The sequence below is a fragment of the Coturnix japonica genome, chromosome 4, assembly GCF_001577835.2.
Source record: "Coturnix japonica isolate 7356 chromosome 4, Coturnix japonica 2.1, whole genome shotgun sequence".
Lineage (NCBI taxonomy): Eukaryota > Metazoa > Chordata > Aves > Galliformes > Phasianidae > Coturnix > Coturnix japonica.
Genome location: NC_029519.1, coordinates 48,556,211 through 48,581,239, shown reverse-complemented (window position 1 = coordinate 48,581,239; position 25,029 = coordinate 48,556,211). Strand labels below are relative to the sequence as shown.

Here is a 25,029-nt window from a genome sequence, read left to right as displayed (position 1 = left end):
CTCTTGGGTTTTACCAATTTATCAAATTAATCTTGCAGGGACTTCTGCTGGGTACAATGGATTTAGAATCTCATGTTCTTTGACCATCTGCATTTCTGTATGAACCCCCTTATTTCCAATTGATGCTTTTAAAACAGTTAACTCTTCCTGATCTAGCAATACACAAAACAAAAAGCCATTGCAATTTTTCTTCGAAGAAGTGCTTTTTTTTTTAACTACCTCATAACTAAATTACAAATAATAACCTTACTATTTCATCAGAAGGTAGTAAGAAAGACTGAATGCATTTTGTACACAAACTGAAAGCTCATGAACCTATTTTAAGGACTGTGCGTATCACAAAGTTATATAACATACATTTACATTTAGCTTAGCAATAAATAACAACATGCACTTTTGAATTTATATTGAAAACCACAGAAGATACAAGCACAAACATGTTTTTATTTGGTAAAAGATGCACGACATTTCTAGGAAGACTTTTGACATAACCATCTGTGATTACAAAACTAAATATCCTCCACAGAATGCATTTGTTTTGTAACCATGACAGATATTAGCCAAAGGTTTGCATTACAGCATCTTTTAAGTGACCTAAGCACCATAGTATTACATCTCAGGGAAGTCAAAGCCTGCTGTGGGTTAGCCTTCATCTTACTGACCTTTCGATGCTCTTGAAGATTTGTTGTTGAGGAACATTTCTTATTGCACACTGAACACGTCAGCTTTTTCCTAGAATTTCCTGAAACAGAAACAAAATACCACCAACATCTTAGAAAGGAAGTGCTAAGAAAGAACCTAAATATTTCTACTGAGCTTGTGACTTTTCACGGGTCATTTCACTGACATAGGATCTTCAGACTTGTACCCCATCTTGAAAGTATTCAGTATCAGGAGTTCTCTGTGGGTGTCCAACAAGCCAGTTACTAATGGAATGTAAATCAGCTAAACTAGAATAATAAAGAAAAAAGCCCTCATATAGCTATTACTGCATATTACCAACCAAGCTGGAAGAGCACAATTCTCAACTAAGAACAATTCACTTCACAACTGAACAGCTGTATCATTCCAGAAGCCAATACAGCTCTATACTATAATTTTAATAGAAAAATTCCATTTTGTTTCTCAAAAAAAATAACAACCCAGACAAACATTTCCCAATTTTCTTTATTCAAAAAGCACTAAGATTACTATTGAATATAATAGCATACATTAATGGTGTTCAACTGAACAAGATAAGAAATTTGTATTAGTACCAGATCACAAATTCATGTGTAGTTTGTACTATAAATCACAGTTCAAACTACAATGGTCAGCTACCAAATATACTTTCCTTCCTTTTTCACAGTTGCTTTAAAAACTGACAGAGCATTTAATCGGGTTTCTCCATTATTTAAAATTTATATTAGTAACCTACAAAGTTATTTTATTACAAGGCAAAGACACCACAAACCTAATTAGTTGAATATAATTATATGTCCATGCAAGATACTTCATAGCTTGTATGAAAAGATGTTCAAACCGCATTAAACACTAAAAAGAATGGACTCAGAACCAAAGAAAGGCAAGCATTGTTTATTCAAGCACAGAGGAACTGAATACTAATCAAAATCATTGATGGATTCCAGCTCTACTTTTCAGGCTCTTAGCATTGCATATCTTTCCTAATCTTGCTGTCCTAAAGAATTAATATGATATTGATTCTATTTTTTTTTCCCCTACTTTATTTCTTGGGAGGAACTTTCAGAAAGAAAACATTAAGCTTAGTCTTACTTTTCTCTACCCTTCCAAAAGTAAGTTTTAATAACTTAATTTTAACGATAATCTCTCTCCCCACATATCTTAGCACTAAAAAACAGCTCTATAAGTTTGCATGTATTCTTCTAGACTACATATTAAAACCTATATACCAAAAACAGTCAATTAAAGATGGTTATAAAAGTGATCATGAGAGCCCTCACCTCAAGATGCTTCAAGAAGCACTGAAAACTTTTGTGTATTAAGTAAGTGAATGAGGCAAGAACACCAACAGTCTGTTGCTACAGAGCACTCCATATACCAAATTTCCACTTACAAATGCAATCAAAAGGAAAGCACTTATTTTTCCTGAAATGGACAAAGGATAAACCACCCAGGACATTAGGAATCACCCCTGAATAAGGGAAGTGTTCTTCCTGGGCTCACTTAAGAGCAGTGATATTGTAGTTAACTACATCCTCTTACTTGGCACATACTACAAACAGATAAATTATTTCTTTGATTTACTAACATGAGAGGTGAAAACAAGGTCTTTTGTCTAACTGAAACTATAACATATCTCCCTAACTGGTATTTTTTCCATCTATTGATGCCAACAGCGTGCATGAATGTAAACACCACAAGTCTAAAAAGAACGGTTCATACCACTTCAAGAAAAGTAATTTCTCATGCAAAAGTGCAGACTTTCAGATGACACTGATAACAAGACTTATTTATTATGTTCTTAAAATAAAACTACTTTTTAAAAATTCAATGCAAATATATACATAACATTTTGCTAAAACATGTTGAAATGACTTCTAATCTCAAATGGTCCATGGGGGCTGTAACTAGAAACACTAGCATTTCTTAGCCCTCAGAGACTAGCAAAACATGCCTCAGTCTTCATTGTTTCCGTTCTGTTGATGATTGATAAGATTAAAACTAAAGCAGCTAAACTGGAAAATAAAGGTTACATATTTCATCTGGATATATCATAGCCTGCTGTTAATGGAGGAATTTGGATAGAATGTTATTCATTGCTGGACTATTTTACCGCCTACAGTTTTGTTTCCAAATAAAGAACTTCATTTCCAACAAATATTTGTACAAAGAAATGAAAGAATCTAATAGCAAGTTTTAAGAACATATAGGATTTCAAAGACTTTGAATGTTAGCTCAGTATGCCCAGCTTAGGTCATACTACCACAATGGATCAGAAGAGGAAAGAGAAATAATCATGAGTAAAGCTGTCCACGAGTAGCGAGCAGACTGTGAAAACATAATACAAGGTATGTTTCTCACTACAATATACCATATCAACACTTCATAGTAATACATAAGTACTTCATCTCTTACCTATATTTGCTATTGTAAAATTTAAGTATTGACATATGCTGACACGCATATAAATACAGGAACTTAACACCTTAACTTACAAGAGTATTCAGACTAGGAAGGTGAAAATGAATATCTATGTCTCTGTTCATAGCTTTGCATAATGAACTACATATGTAGCAGTGCTTTCTACTTTCCTTCGCCTCCAGGTTTTGCAAGGCATGAAGGAATACTAGAAATGTCCCTCAACGATATTAGGTTATTTTCCCTCCTGTACTGACACCAGTTGCAATTTCTATGACTCCCAGACGGTAAAAGAAAAGTTCTACTCACTATAAAGGTGGTACAAAAGTAGGTGCCTAACCTCAGTCATGCCTGGAACAATCATACAAGAGAATAACTGTGGGATTTGTATACCTGTACATAACTAACCAAGTTTGAGCCTAAACATAACACTCCCAGCTGAAAAAAAAAATCTTACAATAATAAATTTTTTTAAAAAGTAGATAAACTTCTATAAAAATTGTTATGGAAGGGTTTCTGTATACTATCACTGGGTATTAGGCTGGACATTAGGAAGTATTACTTCTCAGAAAGGGTAGTCAGACATTGGAATGCACTGCCCAGGGAGGTGGTGGAGTCACAGACCATGGGAGTGTTCAAGAAACATCTGGATGTTGTGTTGATGAATATGATTTAGCTGGGAAGTATTGGTAAGGTTGGACTAGATGATCTTCTAGGTCTTTTCCAACCTTGATAATTCTGTGATTCTGTGATAACAGTTTGGCAGAAGAAAGAGATTTCATGTAATAAATATCTTACAAAGCAGCTCAGTGTTCTCATCAAGTAAAGATTGTTTTCTTTGCACTGTGGTATACTGCTGTACCCACACATTCTGATCTGCAAGTGACACTGAGAGGGCACATGCGGAGAGAGCAGAATGACAGCTGAGATCTGCATTGTGGACCTGAGAGAAGCATTTTGCCCTTTCATGAAAACAGACTGAAGTTTGATTGAAAACTATTGATTCACAGTGCACAGTGACAAAACAGCTAGGGACTAGCAGACTGTCTGATTTGGCTTCCTGTACAACAGAGGCTATAGAGTTTCCTGCAATATCCTTAACAAGTCTAATCATTTGTGAAGCATGTCTTCCAGAAATACATCCCATTGTGTCCTGAAAATACCAAAAGATCAAGATGTCACAACCTCCTGTAGCCATTTGTACCAGTGATTTTGATTTTCCTCACTACTGAAGTGCTTTGCTTTATCTTTCACTTGCGTAGTTCATACTTACCCAGATTCCCACTACATTTCCAGCAGCAAACTAATGATTCATCTGGTAGACCATAAGTTCTCCCTGGGGGAGGAGCAATACTCATCCTTACAATTAGTTACTACTTAATTTTATTTTTTATATAAATGAATCCATTAAAAAAGAAACCAAAGACAATGCTGATGTCGATTTGCATATTTAAGGCTAGCAACATGTTAAAACTCTTCTGGTTTTTATTTTTTCTCCCAAAGAAACACTGAATTCTTTCTTACCACTATGAACATTTTCTTTATGTTTTTTCAGGGCATCCTTACTCTTGAACCTCTTCCCGCAGTTATCTGCCTTGCATATGAATCTGGCATCCCCTCTGCATGCCTCCTTATGCTGTTCATAGCTATATGGGATAATCAGCAAATAAAAACAACATGTGAAGCAGTATATGCAGAAACCAGACATAAGTACTCTGAGCTTTACACATGCTGCATTGCAGAGATCCAAGGCCACCTCATGCATTACTTACAGCAAATAAGAATGAAAGCATTTGACTTCTTTCATTGTTAGGATTCACATACACTAACAAGCTTGAAAGCTAACATGCAAAGGAAGGCCAGCAATGGTATGACAGCAGTCCAGTAACTTGGACACAAAACCTCGTTTCTGAGCTGAAGGAAGTATTGCAAACAGAACACTGAAAACTTCTTGAAGAGTCTCCTGGGCTGATATTCTCTGTGCACTGAAGTACACTAAAGAAAAATAAAGAATAAAAATAAGGTGACCATTTTACAACTTACACAGAATTGAAGTAACAATAGATGAAAATACTAACATTTCAGTATGTGAATAACCAGTGCAACATGTGAGGTATCCTGGAATTTAGTGGGACTAATCAAATACACGAACATCAAGAGTTATGGTCCTACTGCTGTATCCTGATTAATTTTACTCTGCATAATGTAAAGATTTACTTAACCAGATATAGAACACAAATCCAACTCCCACTTCAGACTAGAAGAAACATGTTCACATTCAATTAAAAAAATATATATTTAATTATCTCCACCAAATATTTCCCAATTATGCTTTCTTCTCTACTACCATGAAAGAACATAGAGCTCATAAAGAACTGCTGGCATAAGAAACATTATTGTTATTCAGGCATAAGAAAAATGTAGTACATTTATTTATTACAAAAGTCTTGTAATACAAATTGTGATACAAGTCTTTCTGACATGGAAGAGTTAGATAAAATGTACTACTTATAACAAGATATTTGGACATCCACTGGACTCCCTATAATTAAACATATAATAAAAAGTAATACAACTTTTTAATTGCAAGCAAATAGATATACATAAACAAGAATAGAAAAAAAAAGTTATATTTTTGTATAAAAGCATAACAATAAGACACATGACTTTAGTGACAAAACTGCATTTTTATAGTACCAAGAACAGAATAACAAGATGCACTCTTAAATCTGCTATCTTCTATATTTCTTTTTTCTTTTTTTTTCTTCCCTCGTCCAAAAATTTAATTAATCCATAACAAAGCACGGCTTTCCCTTTCTGTTTCTTTTTAGAATATCATTCTTTTTTTTCCTAAATCCCACTCTAATTCAGTAATGACAATTCCAGCTACAACAGACCTCCTAAACTATTAAACAACCCACTTGAGATGGAGATCAAGGGCTCTGCACCAGTCAGTAGCTTTTATCAGGCTTACAATATGTGATTTGAAAATATTAAAAATTAGTGACATGTTTTTATTCAAACTGAAGTCTCAAAAAAAAAACCAAAACAAACAAACAACAACAACAAAAAAAAAACAGGAAACATACTAGGAATTTATTAGAAGAGTAAGGACACAAATGCAAAGGCATAAAAATTAAAGCCTGTCTGGTGATTAAGCCAAGAGAAATAAATGACTGAATTAAAAGGAACTCTGAAAAACATTCTTGTTTCTACTCACTGTCTTTGTAGAGCTTGTTTAACAGGGAATTTCTTTCCACAGTTTCGGCACTTAAATTCTTTTTCCTCACTGGGTTTTTGGTGCAATGTCTGAAGATGTTCAGCTAGAATCTCCTGGCTTGCAAAACTGGACTCACAGTTTGGGCATGCATGGTCTTCTTTACAAGTAAGGGGATCTGAATGATTGGAGAAGAAAACAGACTGTTTAGATACAACGCAAACATACTTTTCTGAGTAAGTGATTCTAGATTCACTTTGAACTGGGATGCAAGACAAAAGTATTATAAGCAAATTCTGTTTAAAGAAAACAGAAAGACTTCACATTAACAATCTTCTCCATCCAGGGAATTGTCTCACATCCTCTCCCATAATTTTGGTGAGGAAATACTGAATACAAACTTACAAAGCTTGCAATGAACATTATCACTTCTAAGCTCGGCATACCAAAACTGCATCAAAGTTCCAAGTGAGACTGACTCACAATATTAAAAAGACAAGCATGCAGTTATCATAATATTACTGAGATAAGTTTTACAAATTGCTCAAGACATCTTACAAAGCCACCATTACAAACTGACATAAGAAATAATTGCACTGTATTTGTTTTATGTTAAGAGGAGAACTTGTAGAATGTAATGCCTCTTAGCTAATGTTAAGTTGCAAGAGGACCAAACCAATCAGTGAAGGACAACATTTGCCCAACCTCCTTTCAGGATGACATTGATGCAATTCAGTGGGCAACAGACCAACCTGTCCTTCCTCTGACAAGCAAAGCCAGGGTCATCATATCCCATCAACTTCTCGACATCATGAATGAAACTGCATATAACTCCTTCTGCCACAGATGCCACTTATTTTCTCTCCAAACTTATACATATCTACAATACCTAGCAAGATTTTCCTCTTCCAAAAGGAAAATGCTTAGTTAACTGAATGCAGATTATAGCAAATCAGCTATGTAAAATCTCAGCTTATTTACACTGTCTTTCATTTTTGAGCTAACCTTGCTTACAAGAGTTACAGCCTTGCATATTTCTGAAACCATTTTGCCTCTTGTATTGCATATTAATTGTGATATTGTACCCAATCTTTATTTTCAAGGACTTAGATTTTTTATTCCTATTAGCCAACCTGCAACATTTTACTTAAACTGCCTCACAGCTTTGGCACAGACTTTTTAGATTTTTCAATCCCTGCATACATGAGACTGAATTTCACTGCCATCTCAGAAGTGGTGGCAGACCCGCTGCTGTTTCTCCTTCTAAACAAACAGTCTATCTTGAGTAGGTTACAATCAGTATTACTGAAAATGGATATCAAGTATTAAGTTAGCAGATAACTAACTTAAATAGTCACTCCAGCTCTACAATCCATAACTATGCATAAATTTACATAGCAGCTCAGGTCACCAACCCTTTCTTAGACATCTTATCTTAGGATAGGCTGAGCTGCTTTATGAAAAGGTTTGTTCATTTCAGTTTCTAATATAGTGAATTAACTTTTCTTACTCAGACCATAAACCTTTCATGAGGCTATATTCAGGTGAGATGAACTCCTTTAGTTCAAAAGAATTAATGGTAACGTCACACAGTCTAAGTTAGTAAATCTACTTTAACTCAGTGGACTAGTTTCCCCATATTAGGGAAAGCAAAGAACTCCAGTCCAATTGAAAATAAGATGAAAATCACACAAGAACACAAACTTAACCTGGAGAACCATACAATTACTCAACACAAACAGTTAATGTTCTCTTTCTTCCTTGTCAATACTACCTTCATTGTTACTTCCGGGGGTGAATGGATTGAGAGCAGCTAAACAGAGAAGCACAGAAAGTAATGGTGGAGTACTGCTGTGTACTGTGAGATGGCAGCACATACATGAAGCCTGGAAAGCCAGCTGTGCTTTAGGCTGCATCAAAACAAGCATGGCAAGCAGGGCTCTACTCTGCTCTCTGGAGACCCCACCTGGAATACTTCTGAAGAGCTAAGCAAAAGTAAGACATGAATCCATTTGAGCAGGCTTAGAAGAGGGCAACAAAATAATCAGGGAGCTGAAGCATCTCTCCTATGATGCTAAAAAGGCTGAAAGAGCTAGGGCCTGGAGAAGAGAGAGCTCTTGAGAGACTGTCTTTCAGTACTTACCAGGGTGTTCTGAGAGACATAAAAAGACTTTTAGAAGGGCATGTAACTGACAGGATGAGAGGTAATGGCTTTAAACTGAAAGACAATAGATTTAGGTTAGATACAAGGGAGAAATTCTTCACTGTGAGGATGGTGAGGCGCTGGCACAGGTTGCCCAAAGAAGCTACAGATGCCCCATCATTAGAAGTGTTCAAAGGTAGGCTGAACAGGGCTTCAGACAACCTGATCTTGTGAAAGGCTGTCCTGTCCATGATGGAAGAGGGGAGAGAGGGAGTGTTATTAGCCAATCTTTAAAGATTATCCAACCCAAACCATACTGTGTTCCTATGATTCTATTTTTAAGCTCCCAAGCTATACTATTTTTCTCATACTACTCACCTGCAATTTTTTCACCAGCTGGTTGCATTTCTTTATTGTTGCCACTGTCTTCATCTTCCTGGATAACAGTTACTTCCTCCTCATCTTCCTCCTCTTCTTCCATGTCACTGTCCAAGTACCCAATCAGAAGTTCTGTGTCTGTTTCAATATCATCCACAGCAAGATAGAAAATATTTTCCCCTTCCTGTTGCAAATCATAAGTGGAAAAATAATAAAGAATTACTTTAGAAGAAGTAAAATTTAAAGTCAAGTCTGGAACCCTGAACTAATAATAGCCTCACACTGGCTCTGCTCCCCAGAGGTCACAAAGCCTTTCTACAACACCTTTCTCGGAATTCTTTCCCAGCATGGCTGCATGGATAAGGTGCCTTAGTGTTCCACAAATATGTTCTGTCTCACATATGAAACTTTTTCAAGTTACTCTGTAGTCTAAATCAAGGTAAAGTTGATGCTGAAATCTCCTTCTCTTGCCACACTCTTTCTACAAGCACTTCAGTTTGAAAATGAAAGGCTCAAATATTAGACAAATAATTCAATTTGAATAAAGAATAAGCTTTAGTTTTGTCCCCTATTGGCTACACGATTCAGAATCCAGCTTTCTTACCTACTGTGTTTAGGTTTTTTCCAAGATTCCCAGATCACTTTGTGAAGATATCTTCAACCCTTGTCAGTTATCCTCACTATCAGTTTAGCAAGAGCATCTTTAAATTAATGTTCTTTAAACTACTTCTTCAAAACCTTCTGCTAGTTTAAATTACAGAAGTCAAGGATCCAGCCCAGATTCCGCATGAAAGAACAAACTTCATTATAATAAAGTGTAAAAACTTAACCAAAATGAACAAACAAGCTTTCAAGTAGATACATAACCTAACTTCTTTATTCTTTGACAGTGTTTAGTTAAAGTTACCGAAGTAGACTGGAATGGAATCAGTAGCAAAAGCAGCTGTATATCTAAGCTGATACGTAGACCTGCTTTTTTTTGTGTGTGTATATGAACCAACTGCATTGGGTGTCATCCAAAGCTCTGAAAGTAGACTCATGTTTATGCAATGAAGATTTCCAAATAGTATCATAAATCTTAAAGCTTATTTGATTTACATCCAGGAAAGTTAATTGCTGTTTATTTAACGTACATTTAGCCGTAGATTTTGTAACAAGCCTCACAGCACAAGGACAAGATAATGATTTTTAATTCTCAAAATATATTAAGATTAACTTAAACTGTCAACAGTAATGTAGGATTCCTCTTATTTAGAAGGTCCATTAAATATTACAGATGTTATTGTGACACAACAGTGAACCCTATTTAATTCAATGGACTCATAGCTGCTGCTGCCTTCCAGGATTCACCACATCTTTTCTCATCTTACCAACAGCACTTGAAATCAAACCAATTATGTGGTTTTTTTTCAAGATACATCTCACATATATCTAACAGCACGTTACTAACTTATTTGTACATCTAAAAGTGGCTGCCTTTCATGATTCTGTCAAAAGTTTCAGAATACTTAAATCTACCACAGTCTAAATCCAAATAATCTCCTGCAGCTCTGATGTGAGGAAAGGCAAAAGGTCTTTCTACACTTAGCCTCCATTTAGGATAAAACCCCAGGGATAAGCCATCCCTGTTCCTACCAGTCTTATTAGAAATCAAGCCACCACAAAATAAAACTAGGAGTACAGCAACCAGAACTAAAGATTTTTTGTCAATCTATGCCAAGGGCACGAATCGCAGCAATCAAGCTCTTATCACTACTGCTGCATCCTCATCACCTCTCTACCTCCCCAGCATACACCTGGGACATGTTTTACAGCATATCAAAAGGCATCTTGGATGTATGGTTACAATTGTACAGTTATAAAATCAATGGATAAACAGAGGTTATGGAATAGAAAGAGAATAAATGATAAATGCTCACCGATGTTGAGGCTCACTGTAAACTCCACACAGGAGCAATCTCCAGAAAGAGATCCTGCCTTAGTGGTGGTCAGACCTTAAATGAGATCTAGGAGAGGTGGAGCCAAGCTCACCACTTCCAGTAGCACAGCTGAATTTCCTTCACCCGTGCTTCCACAACTGACTTTTTGCTTGCCTCAGATGGTTAATCAGAGGTTCAGGCTGTGATCAGTTTCCTATACACTGGTTCTGTCCTATTTGTGTACTTTTGGTCAATTAAAAAATACAAAGAAGTATTAAGGACCCTTGATGCTTGAGTGGTTTGTGTTGCTTTCTCACTGAAAGAAATCAGCTTCAATACTAACCCAACCTAAAACACAGCTCAAGCTCATTCTTCCTTCAGGGCTAATTTGCTTGGCTTTTCAATCTATGCTAATTGCCATGTATTTGGAGTGCTAATTAATAGACATATCCCCACTGTAGTAGCTCCTCCGGCTGCAGTGAGAGTTCTCCAGAAACCACAAAGGAATTTAAATCTCTTCCTCCACACAAGCAGCACCAGCATAAAGTATAGCTATCTACGTGCAAACAGACATGGTGAAAGGAGTAAAAAAAAATCTTCCAAAAAATTTTAATAGCCCTCCAATTTACTAACAACTTGTGTGCTTTGTAGTAGAAGAAGGTGGCAGGAAACATGGGCCAACAGGCACTGACAGTGCACCCATACTGTTTCATGCAAAAGGCATAAGACAGTTGTATCACATAATCAAGACTGGCTTAAGCTGCAAGGGACCTTAAAAATCATCTGATTTTACCTCTCATGCTATGGGCAGGGTTGCCAACTACTAGATCAAGCAATAGGTCAGGGCCCCATCCGACCTGGCTTTGAATACCTCCAGAGACGGGGCATCCACAGCTTCTCTTCTGGGTAACATATCCCAGTGTACCACCACTCTCTGAGTAAAGAATCTCCCCTCTTAGTTTAAAGGAATTCCCTGTTGTACCACCACTACCTGCTTGTGTAACAGGTCAGTCTACCACCTGCTTATACTCAAGTACCAGAAGGCTGCAATGAGGCCTCCTTCGAGCCTTTTCTTCTCCAAGCTAAACAAACTCAGCTCCCTTAAATTGTTTCATAACAGAGGTGGTCCAACCCTCTGATCATTTTCATGACCCTCCTCTGTACCCACTCCAACAACTCAACATTTTTCTTGTGCTGGAGGCCCCAGATCTGAACGCATTATTCCAGAAGAGTAGAGATCAGAGTAGAGGGGGACAACCATCTACCTTTCACTGCTACCACCACTCTCTGTTGATACAACCCAGGATACAGAGGGCCTCTGGGGCTGCAAGCACACACTCCTGGCTCATGTTCAGCTTTTTTCCACCAGGACCCCAAGTCCACAGGGTTTATTTCAGTGACTTATGCTCCCAGCCTATACACATACCTGCAATTGCTGCAACCTTGCACTTGGCCTTGGTGAGTCTCATTAGGTTCTCATGGACCTATTTCTCAGGGCTGTATAACTGATCACTTCCTCAAAGCTGAAAACACAGTGACCACAGTCACTGTTCTTAAAGCAGTGTTAGTTGGAGTTGGCTTTCCCCTACATCCAGTTCCCTGCCAGTTCTCTTTTGGTAACTCTCCAAAACCTTTCCTTTGGTATCTCTTCTGAGCTATATTAGACCAGTTCAGTGCCTGCTTATTAATGAAATAATTTAAAATTCCGTCTGGCTGTGATGCTGTTTGTAAAACAGTTTTCATGTTAACAACTACAGAATCTTTTTTGCAAAGTAATCTTCAGCACAGACTGTTTAATAAAAATACAACTGAAAAACAGATATGTTTATGTTTATCTGTATAAAAGAATACTGAAGATGTAATACTTCAAATCACTCTAAGAAATGGGGATTTTTTCATAGGAGCCATTTTCCTTAGATTATTATAATTACAATGTTGGGGTTTTTTGTTGTTTTTTTCTTTTTTTTTTTTTTTTAAATCAGAAGCTATTCCTATCTATTTACTTATAAATATAACCCAAGGCAAAAAAAAGATTACAAATAGCACAGTTTCTATTAATTCAGAAGTTGTAATCCTGAAGCTACTTTAAATATAATAGGGGATTAATTCATTCAATAAATACTTGAAATCAGTTAAGAGAGCCCTGCAGCAATTCAGCTGTAAAATGCCCAGAAAAACAATGCTGCTGCCCTCCAACCTCTCATTATTTTTTAGCAGCAACATATTGGCATCACCAACAAAAGAGCTGTTAATGATACATGCTGGATGTTTCTAGTCAAAGAATACTTGAACATCACTGTTCCACCATTGAGCTGTGCCAGAAGTCAGAGACAAACATGCACCCTGCAGCATCACCAGGAGCTCTCTCCAGAATATTTTACTACACGTTTTTCTAAGTATGTATTGCATTACTGAAAAGGCAAAAAAAAAAGAAAAAAACCCCACCCTTATATAAAGTAATTCCCATGACTTTTTACCATAGAGTAAGCATTTTGTACAAGACCTAAATTTTGTACAAGACCTAAAGACACTGTATACTATTAACCTCAATGAACTAATCATATTTTCCAGTCAATTCCAGGGTGTGGTTTACCTTATTTGTATACAGAAACATGTGAATATACTTTCATTTTTTTTTCTTCATTTAAACAGAATACCAAGCACTAAGCAGCAGTGAACTGATAACTTCATTTTGAATATAATGTTATAATATTTCACAGCAGACCAAAAAGCTCCTGTTTTGAGTTTTTGGAGACTACTAAAGAAAACTAGTGGGAAAGACAATTAGTGAAAATTAGCAAGAAAGGGAATAAAAAAGGACTCGTTTAGTTTCCATTCATATATTTGTTAGTTTATGCTTAGCCTCCTAGGAAATTTTACAAGAGAAAAAATAAAGCATACAAGCTTTATTTTCTCATTTTATAGGCTAGTATCATAAACAGTCACATATTTTTAAGTAATCATTGTTGATTTGTGGCATTCACTAGTGAAGATTCACCTTAAAAAGTAAACAGAACTAAAAGAGATAAGTCAAATACTCGTTTAAAAATTCCAACCAAACTCATAAAAATTCTTCACTAATAAAAGCATCTTGAAGACTCTTACATTTCTCAAGAGTAATAATAACGTGCTGCTGAGAACACAAATTCTTTAACCATCTCTAATTATTCTGTTTTCTTTTCTTAATTAGAGAATTGGTTTTCTCTAACTATGCAGACATATTCTACTTTATTATATAAAGCATAATCACTCTTTAAGATCAGGCTTTCATTTTGTTTATTTTACTTTGTCCTTGTGGCAAGGATTCTAAAATAATACTATACTATAAAATACTATTGGATATGTGAGCCTTTTTCTTCCCAAGAGGAATAGCAGTGCTTTGGGATTTGCACCTCCATCTGCTATAGTGAAACAAAACCCTGAAAGGAAATATGCACATCTTTAGCCTCACTTAACACAAGCAGTACCTATTCACGCTACCTGTAATAAAATACATGTGTATACACACAAAATTTCAAGGTCACTTACAAAGAATACACAAGTTTTATCAGTTGTTTAATCAATGGTACTTAAAAAAAAAAAAAATAAAAAGCATTTACTCAGAATATTTTTGTTTGTGTTCATTAATTTGTGTTCGTGATACTTTTCCTTTCTTTAAATAACCATTTTCATTAATAAATACACTGGATGTGACATTCTATTAAGACTTTTGTTCAGAAATTCAGGTCATTGTACAGAGCATTTTATTTAAAATGTAACAAAAACATTAATTGTTCACACTGCTCCCTCTTGTGAAGCTTACCTCACATTTGCCAACATTGACTGTAATTAGTATCACAGTGACTATCCAGTGATTATGATACATATCTGACTAATGCCTAGGACTGATGACCATGTATGAAGGCCTTTCATATTTAGTGCTGTAAGCAGGACAACATACCTTGCCAGAAATCTTCATGTTTGAAGCCTTCGTATAACAGAAAGAACAAGACAGAAGGACAAACATACACAAACAATTTCACAACCAGTGATCATACCAAATTAACCACTGACTTGCCACGAACATCGTGGAAGATCATAACAAAGCAGCCAAGTACCATAGTACCATTCAACTACTGTGATAAAGGAATAAACGCTAGGCAGAAGAGATGCAGCAGAACAGCAGAATAGAAATCATAGGAAGGCTCACTGTTGATACTAAAAGAGGGAGGACATATGAAGTCTATAAGAAGAACCGGCAGCAGAAATCTCACTGGACAGTTCTTGCTTAAAAACCAAATGAGAAAACAGCCCATCTAGAGAATGTGAGATTTAAGGAGGCATCCGTTTTTCAACAGTCTCATAGTTTCATAGTTTCGTGCAGGTTGGAAGGGACCTTAGAGATCATCGAGTCCAGCCCCCGGAATTCGAGCCTCTGTGTAGCAGAGCGGCACTTCTACCATTTGCGCCACAGGGGGGATTCGAACTCCGGGCCCCAGTGTTGCAAGGCGGCGTCTTTAACCACTGCGCCACCGCAGTCCTTATGTTTCTCCTTTTTACTGATTTTTACACAGGCAGGCGGTAATAGAACAAGGTGGAATGTTTTTAAACTAGAAGAAGGAAGATTTAGATTTGATGCTAGGGCATATTCTTTACTTAGAGGGTGGGAAGACACTAGAACATTAGGAAGACATTAAGAAATAGTTGCCAAGCTCTGGATGCCCCATTTCTGGACGTATTCAAAACCAAGTTGGATGGGGCCCTGGAAGACCTCACCTAGGTAGTGGGAACCCTGTCCACAGTAAGGATGTTGGAATTGGATGGTCTTTGAGTCTCCTTTGTTTTTGATAACATTAGAGTATAGGTGTTTTAACTTGGAACAGCTTTTTGGTAAGTATACATTCTGAGTCAAAAAAAATAGAACACAGCATAGTAATTCTTGCTTATGTGGGATTGAAAATTACTGAGCTGTGTTTAAAATTAAAATATTATAATAATAATAATAATAAGCTCCAAGAGCTTTTTTACTTCATAATCCCTAGAAGGACAATAGGTATGACTAGAAAAATATGGCTGCCTTTGTTATCATTCTGCAAAGTGAAGGAATGCTTCCAAAACTTTAGAGATTAAAGAGACTAAGATTCTTCAGCTTGAGAAAAGAGCTGTCAAATAAAATGGAAAGAATATAATAGTGTTTTATAAAATCAGGGATGGCACAGAACAACGAAGAGAAATCAAGTGAAATTAAAAAGTTGCTAAAAGAAAACCATAAGCATGTTTCACATAGTATGTAATAAAACAATGGAACTCACTACCACACAGTGTCACAAATGACAAAAATATAAAAATAAGCTGGATAAATTCAGATCTGCTGCCAAGACTAGAAAAAGAAAATGATCTTCTTTTATTAACTTATCCTCAAGCACTGCATGATCATCCTATCAGATAATTAGATCCTTGTTTGCAACTGGAATAATTTAAGTACCGTGCTTGCTATCAAACTTGGCAAAATGCTGTATTACACTTTAAACTATCTATAAAGCAAAGGTAAGATTTTGCTTTTCTCACACCAAAGTCCATATCTGAGTTCAAGACAAAACACAAGGGGATCTCTGAATCACTAATCTTGCTTTAGTCAAGTATAAAGCTACATGGTTATGTTTCTAATTTCCACCATGAGAAGAAACAACTGTATTCAGGCAAAAGCTTAATTGGACTGAGAAAGGCTGTAGTGAGAAAATTAGGCTGTCATTACAGAAGTGTATGAACTACACTGGAAATAACTTTTTTTCTAAATGTAAACTGTTCATTTTACTATAAATGAGAAATAGCTCGTGTAAGTTACTTAGTGCAATTCCATCTCAGTGGATTAATATAAATCTTTCAAAGAATATCAGATTTTAACTATCAACCCCTTCAGTCTCTACATAGATTTTATTTATGGTACCATATTTAAGCACAAGTGTTCACTTTTAAGAAGAAAGATAAGAAAAGGAAAGTTATGTTCTCAGATCTTTTTTCTGCATGAGATAAAGATCAAGTTAGTAAAAGGAAGCAAATGGTAGGAATGCACCAAATCTACCTGGATTGCAGCCAAATTCTTTTGTTCCTGAGATGGAGCTTCATGGACAAAACGCAGCCAATTAGAATGGCGTGGATTGCTTGCATCCAAGATATAAAGGACTTCACCTTTGCTGCCACGAACCTGAAACATTTCAAAATAAGGAAAATTAAAACTTAGCATCTAGCCTATCTACCAAACACACTAACATGTAAAATATAAAGGCATGCTGGTATTCAGCAAATGAATCTCACATACAAGTATTCCTCTTCATGCTTCTTTATAACAAATACAATTATTCCTCATACAAGAAACCCATGGGCCTCTATGGGATATACCCACATGTACTGAGAGAATACGTGTACTGGCAGTGGTGATTGCTGAACCACACTCTATCATCTGTGAAAGATCCTGGCAAACAGGATTGGTGCCTGAAGACTGGAAGATAGCCAACATCACTCCAATCTTCAAAATAGACAAGAAGGAAACTCTGGGAGACTACAGGCCACTTAGTCTCATCTCCATCCCTGGAAAGGTGACAGAACAACATGTTCTGGGTGCCACCTCCAAGCAATTGAAAGAAAAGAAGGTTATCAGGAGGAGTCAACATAGATTCACCAAGGGGAAAATCATACATGACCAACCTTGTAGCCTTCTATGATGGCATCACTGGATGGGTAGATCGGGGAGAGCAGAGAATGTTGTGTACCTTGACTTCAACAAGGCATCTGACACCATCTCCCACAACATCCTTGTTGTGAAACTTAGAAAGTATGGGATAGATGAGTGGACAGTGAGGTGGACTGAGAACTAGCTGACTGGCAGAGCTCAGAGGGTTGTTAGCAGCAGCATAGAGTCTGGTTGGAGGCCTGTAACTAGTGGTGTTCCCCAGGGGTCAGTGCTGGGTCTGATCTTGTTCAACATCTTTATCCTTTCATTCAGGTCATTGATGGAGTCCACCCTCTTTTTGCAGAGTGCAGTAATAGGACAACGGTTAACAGCTTTACACTAAAAGATGGTTGATTTAGATTAGATATTAGAAAGAAATCCTTTACGATGAGGGTGCTGAGGCCAAGAGAATCTGTGGATGTCTGGAGGTGTATAAAGCCAGGTTGGTTGGGGCCGCGGGTAGCCCAGTCTAATAGGTGGCTACTCATGGCATGGGGATTGCAACTAGATGATCTTTAAGACTCCTTCTAAACCAAAGCATTCTATGATTCTATGCTGGCCTGAAATAATGATTTCAGTAACAACAAACTGACATACTACATAGGTGCATAAATTATTTAGTATGGCAAACAAACACACTCAGATTTTGATCGCTAAGTGCATAATCGACTTTTAAAAGTGGTGCTGTAGAACTGAAGGTACATGTAAGCACAACAGCTTTAACAGATGAATGAGCCATTGCACTGTTCCCACTCCAGAGCATCAGTAGTAGCAAAAACAGTCTCTTCAAGCAATATTTACTAATAGTTGTAACATCAAATCTAACAAGTTATCTGATATTTCCGTTAGTGAATGTTTTAAAGAAAGAGTTACTTAAGACACATAATCTCCGTTTCTGGAGCTTTTGGATATCACTGCAGATCCACAGAATTCCTATGATTGTGACAAAATTCTTACTTTGTCAAAATGAGAATAATAGAAAGAGAAACCTATTTTTAATCAAGTGATTCTTTGCTCTTAAAACACAAAGAAATACTGTTGAAAAAATATAGCTGCCATTTTGACATATTAAAAATAGCTTCCTTGTTTTCTTTCAAATAGTGTATCACTAAAATCTCTCTGAAACGGAAGACAGAAAGCCATGAAAAAAAAAAGGTCACAGCACTACAAAGATCTGATACGTTTTCTTTATATGAGGAACATATTTTCATCCATCAACAAGTTTCCAGAGTAAGTATTTCCTAAGAGCTAGGGATTTCAGTTATGCAAGGTCAAAATTAGATTGTCATCATGGCTTTGTATTTAAATTGTTCACATTCTTGCTATATTTGTTTTTTACAGATGCAATATGCCTTCAGTATGGCTGCTTAAGTTACCTACACTTTTAAGATATTGTTAGAACAAAAAACTGTATTTAATTATCATAATAGCTGATGACAGCACGTCGTTCTCATATTAATACGATAAATCTACTGTAGCTCTGCAAACAAATATGTCTTTGAAATATATTTCAGATCTTCTAAGTGATCTGAAGAGGCACATATCATGAAAAGGTGCCAATATTTTAAACTTTAAAAGCTGTTTAACTTTCAAACACACATTAACCAAAACTGTCAAATCTACAGACTTAAACACACCTGGAAACAATATCATCTAGCACTAAATGCTAGAAAACCTTCTCTAGAGAGGCTGCAACATCTTCATTCTTGGAAGAGCTGTCTAGAACAGTCTAGAAAACTGAATATTAGTGGATCTGCCAGAAGAAGGGAGTTGGACCAGATAACCTTCAGAGGCCCTTTCCAAGCTTAGCTATTCTGCTATTTGCTGACTATTCCACTAGGAAATAATACCTGCTCCTTACTGGAACTGCTGGCTTCACCATTAACTTGGGCAGAATAACTGCAAACCATAAAAGCGAGTCCCAGCTTAACACAAAAATACATGTAAATGGTGTATTTACCTTTTGAAAAGTCCCCACCCCCTTCCTCACAGAAGTGTTGTATCATTTATATTGTAATAATCACCCTGTTCAAAATACCCATACAGCAAAACTTCACCTTGCCTGAGTAATAATAATTAATGGTGAAGGTGAACATGCTTTTGCCTGGCTCATACTTGTTCATTCTTAGAAAGAAACAGGATCAAAAATGACTGTCACTAAGATATTCACTGCTCTACTAGAACACAGAATTCTGCTAGCCACTGTGATGAAATTTCTTCCTGCATTCCCCATCAGCAACACTGAAAAGCACATATGATAATAGCTTCACTATATCACCACAATCCTGGCAGTTACCCAAACTATAAAAGCAAAAGAAGAGGAAAATTGGAAGACCGTGTCAAGCTGCTTATGTGCTCCTCAAGAAACTTAAGGATACTGCTGTTTCCCTCTCTACCCCCCACAAAACAAAGACTCAGTAATTAATTTCCCAGAACACAACAAGCCAACTCTCCATAAGAAATAAGCTAAGGTTTCTTGGCCTTGCTTATATCTGTTAACCCTGTTTTACAAGTATTCAGACACACATCCTTACCACTTACTGTGCATGAGACCTGAAGAACTAAGCAGAATTCATTCTGCCACAGAATTCTAGTCTGTTCCCAATCTGCTCCTTTCCCTTCACCAAACCACTCCAAGATTCTTCAGGATTACTTGCCTAACACAGCTATTTCTTGTAGGAAATTGCTGGAAAACAAAGGATACCTTACTGGGAGAGGAAGTGAAAAACACTTTTGTATATCATAAACTAAAGCAGAAAATGTCTTAAGGAGGCTGTTCTTAAATAATCTGTAGGTAAACAGCTACATTTTCCCTAGAAATCTGAATGGTTATGGTGTTTTTTTCTTGATAGCTACCAAACATTTATAAAAGCAGCAGAAGACTTTTTTACAAGATGAAGGTTCCCTGACATTTTTCTTAAGCAGGATTATAATTTTATAACACTTGTGAACATATTCCTATTTTAAAATTGTTATATTTGAACCTGTCACCTGTCTATATAAGACAACTTCTAAATAATAGAAAACTCATAGAAAAATCAGTCATCTTCATAGATCAACAAAGACATAGAAGGATATGATATGCTGACAGACAACATGAGAAAAGAGCTAGAACTAAAAAGCCTAGGCACAAATGGATGATAACACACTGTGGTTTTTTGTTTGTTTTGTTGTTTGTTATGTTTTTGTATAGAAACAGGGCCTTATCCTCCCTCTAAATGGAGGGGTAAATCAAAAAAAGTTGAGGTTGTCTGCTGTATTTCAGTAGACCACCCTGTTCTAGGATCCATTTAGTTCTAAGGCTCTTTTGACAACAGCGGTCAAGATGTTCCCGCAGTTTATGTAACCAATGGAGATAAGTTGGAGTTTCCATTTACTACCAAGGAGTAATGTTAACAGACATGCAGCCATCTTCAGTTTCACGGGCCAAATAATTAAGTAACAATTCCCTGCAAATTTAAGTATAGACAAAGCAGAATGAATCTAGAACAAGGCTCAAATTTCATTCCTCATAATTCATGGCAAGATATCTATTTTACTACATCACCCACTACAATTCAGCATCTAAACTGCATTCACATTACCAAAGCACCCAACAAAACACCTAAATAGAATGTATCCAATAACAAACCCCTTAACAATCAATACATAAGATGTCAGATTAATCAAATATCTGTACAGTAAGATCAAATATCTGACACTCACTGCCACCATACAAGTGGTTTTACTTCAAGACCAACCAGGATATCACTGAACTACACTGCAATATTATTATTAGTTATTGTATCTCTACTCAAATATCAGGGGAAAAGTCCTACAAACAGCTCAGTAATACCTAAGATGCTTGTAATGCCCATCCACACCATCACTACTTTGTCTGCCAGCCTTTTATGATGCACTGAAATTATCTACAGATTTTCAAAATGCTTTCAAGGTATTGCATGTGCTACTTAGAAATGTTCATGAGTGCAATTGCACTGTGCTGTGCACATCTAGCAAGGAAAGAAGGAGAAAAACTTCAGTGAAAATAAGCAGATGGTCATCCTTGCTGAAGGCAGTTAACATGTCACCTGCTTTCTGGGAAACCCTTTTCTGTTTTTGTTTTTGATTAGCTGAAAACATTATTTTTATTGTTAATGGTATAAAACAGCTAGTTACAATGCTTCTGCATCCCGAGTTTCAGACCTACTTCACAGAATAGAAACTCACATTTTAATGTCACTATAGAAAGTATTTAAGTAATACTTGAAAGAGAAACTTAATGCAGCAGCTGCTGGTTTTCTTACCAATGAAGAAATACTGGCTCATAGGTGATACACATTTTCCTCCAACCAAAACACAGTGCAACATTTTTTCATACTAATGAATCTCCTGCTGGTTCATTACATTATTTGACTTTGTCAAAGACAAAATAGTTCACAAGTTTTCATTCTTAGACTTTCACAAGAAGGGTTGAGCTTTACGCTTACTATAAAGATACTCAAGTCTCCTGAAGCAATTTTTGTCTGACCTTCTATTAAGAATTCAAGTCTGAGTAACAGCACCTCAAACTATCAAAATGGACTTTCTAAGAAGCTGACCACCTAACTGAAGCAGCAATCCTAACATTCTCAGACAGATTCAGAGGTAGTTTCTCCTCATCACAAAAACTACAGATCATTAAGGTCCTACTTTGACCATTAAGGCCCTGAAATGGGCTTGTTTCAAAAGTCACTGTAAAGACTCCAAAATCACACACTTAACAAGGATAAAGATGACTAAATTAAAGTTTTAAATAGGTTTACTTTGCCATGAAATTTAGAGCACAGTTCAACTTAATTCCCAATATGTAGAAGCCTTCATTCACCAGAATCACATTCTACTACCAATATATGGAAGAAAAAAGCAATGTCATTAGTTTAAATCACTTGATTTCTCATACCTCAAACAGCAAATACTAAAGCTCTGACAAAAGCTAGTCTCAGTAGGTTTTATGCTACCTTCATAGTACTCTGGCAGTTTTGGGGTATTTTTAACTGAAAAGAACCATCGCTGCAGAAGCATTGGCAGTAGCAGAAACATATGTTTTGCTTTTTAATACAAATAAACATGAGTATTGGCTTCCCCAGAAAGTCTCTTTGCTAGCATGTATCTGCTCTTGGATTTAATGTAACAATGAAGAAAGCAATCTTGGCAGATACACAGAAACCAAACCTGAGATGTGTATCACTCAGCATTACACAATGTATTAAGTGCCACCCCTATCCTAAACATTCCTCCTCCATAAGTCGGAGTATCTGAGGAAGGATTAAGTCTTTCCAGTTTTAACGTGTGCCAGACCAAAAAGTATATGTTTGCCACAACCTAACTATTGAAAAGAATACCACTTTCTCAGTTAGGAATAGTAAACAAAATAAACTGAATAGATATCCTCCCTTTCCATCCTGAAGGGAACAATAAATATTAAAAAGGACATTTGATCCTCCAGAGGTAAAAACCTCCATGAAATTTAATACCTAAAGATTATTCTGTTCTTGCCCCAGAGCACTTTCTCTTCAAGCAAATACACATAATTTAAAATCGCTCTGTCAGTTACACTAACACAGACCAACAAAGCAGTAGTTAATCAAGGCGCTAGTAGGATGCTAAGAATAGGAACAAAACTCACAAATCATCAGCATTAACTAGCTGTACTGCTAACTGGTACAACATGCAATTTGGCCAGACTTAGTGGCTTAGCAGCTGAAGCACAGTTGGAAGATGGCTTATCAACAGCAAGAAAGAAAAAGCACAAAGGCATCCAGACATTTTCCCATCTTTTTTTATTATTTCTAACTAAATGGTTACTACAGCATTGACTGTTTTTTCATTTGTCCATCAACTCGTAAATAAAATATTCCAGCCAGTAACTATTTACAAAGGTAAGAGTAACATCCCCCAGTATATACCACTCCCCCCACCCCTTTCCTCCTCCCCTTCCCCCAGTCCCACCGCAACCTACTGGAGCTTTTTGAATGAACAGATTAGGGACAGACAAGTAGCACTCTGCTACATTTTATTAAAACACAAATCTTAATGTTCTTAGAACTGTTTTTAATTCATTCGACCCAATAAATTCCTTTAGGTTCCATGTTTTCCCAAAGACCAAAGAAAAACATAACACACATTTCAAGCTGGATGGGGCTCTGAGCAACCTGATGTAGCTGTAGGTGTCCCTACAGCTTCATTGCAGAGGGGTTGGACTAGATGACCTTTAAAGGTCCCTTCCAACTCAAAAGATTCTATGACTCATGAATTCCATCTCAGCATGATGTCTTAAAGATGCCAACTCACAATGCTGGTCTCAGAGAAAGAAGAATAGCTTGCTCAAGACAGGCCACATCAGAGACCACTATTCTATACCACTAGAAACGCACATAATAAATTCCCTTACAGAAAACCATTCCACAAAGTTAAAGTTAAGAACTCAAAAACCACTTACCAAGAAAAAAAATGCTCCTTTAAGATTCATTTTTACTTGACCTTTGAAAAACTTCTACTATTTAGCTTTCTTTCATAAGGTGCCCTCTCTGAAAGTGTATTGTTTTTTGTTTTTTTTTTAATGCAGCCGAACTGCGAGTTGTCTTAAAGTTCCCTCATCTAATAGTCATCAACTTAATTATTTTTAATATATTTGGTACAGCTGACTACACACAAACTTGGCTGGTTGCTATGACTGCCTCCCACAGTCTCTGGAATAACCATTTACTTGGACTGTTTTACTTCTTACTTTCTGCATTCCTGGTCTCAATTTTCAACTTAAGACTACTCCCAGCATGATTCAAATTATAATATAAAGTTCGTGTTCAGATCAACTTCAGTAAACATGAACAACTTAGGCTCAAACATTCAGGAAGTCATAAAATTTGGTATGCAGGAATCTTTTCAAGGCTTTCAAAACTAGGTTACAACAAGATATTATGAAAAGGTTTTAGAACAGCTCATAAAAATCTCATTTTCTGGTTTGCTGTCAATGGGGTCATATTAGTGTCATCAATAAATACATGTATTTCCCTTTTATTTTTTGACTTACAGAAACAGATAAATCTCATTTAATCATCAGCAATAAGACATCTGGAAGCTCATATGGCTTTCCAACCAATTTAAAAACCTATAGGAGCTAGAAAGCTCCTATAATCCACCTACCATCCCTTCTAAAAGCCTTGTTCTAGCTCAAATATTTTATTAATTTAAAATAAACTGCAGAAACATTATGAAAAGGAAAGTAAGCCAGGGCCTATTAACACATATTCAGCAAACAACTGTAACAAAAGCACATTGTATTGTTGTTGTTTCTTCAGCTGAGAACAAACAAGATGAGAACAGTTGCTCTTGATACATAACCAAGGAAATCAGGGGAAGGAATTGTCTACACCTCTGTAGGAACAGATACTTTGGGTAAGTCCCTAATGTAAAAAACAAAACAACAGATTTGAGGGAAAAGGGATAAACAAAGATACAGGAATTCATAGACTTGAGTTAACACTCAGCTAGCAGTGTTTTTGCCACTCCATCTCTGGATTTAAACTGCAACTAGGTTTAAAAA

At 36.4% G+C, this 25,029-nt stretch overlaps 1 protein-coding gene across 5 annotated transcripts in view; it reads right to left on the bottom strand.

Moving 5' to 3' along the window:
• Positions 1 to 25,029, bottom strand: part of PRDM5 (PR/SET domain 5) — an 81,076-nt gene that overhangs the window by 44,341 nt on the left and 11,706 nt on the right. For all 5 annotated transcript variants that reach the window (XM_015861929.1, XM_015861927.1, XM_015861928.1 and 2 more), the window contains exons 3-8: positions 16,818 to 16,940; positions 8,838 to 9,021; positions 6,320 to 6,494; positions 5,002 to 5,094; positions 4,624 to 4,745; positions 663 to 742 (exon numbers count right to left, since the gene is read on the bottom strand). In XM_015861929.1, the coding sequence (XP_015717415.1) occupies positions 663 to 742; positions 4,624 to 4,745; positions 5,002 to 5,094; positions 6,320 to 6,494; positions 8,838 to 9,021; positions 16,818 to 16,940 (777 nt within the window). The remainder of the gene's footprint in view (positions 1 to 662; positions 743 to 4,623; positions 4,746 to 5,001; positions 5,095 to 6,319; positions 6,495 to 8,837; positions 9,022 to 16,817; positions 16,941 to 25,029) is intronic.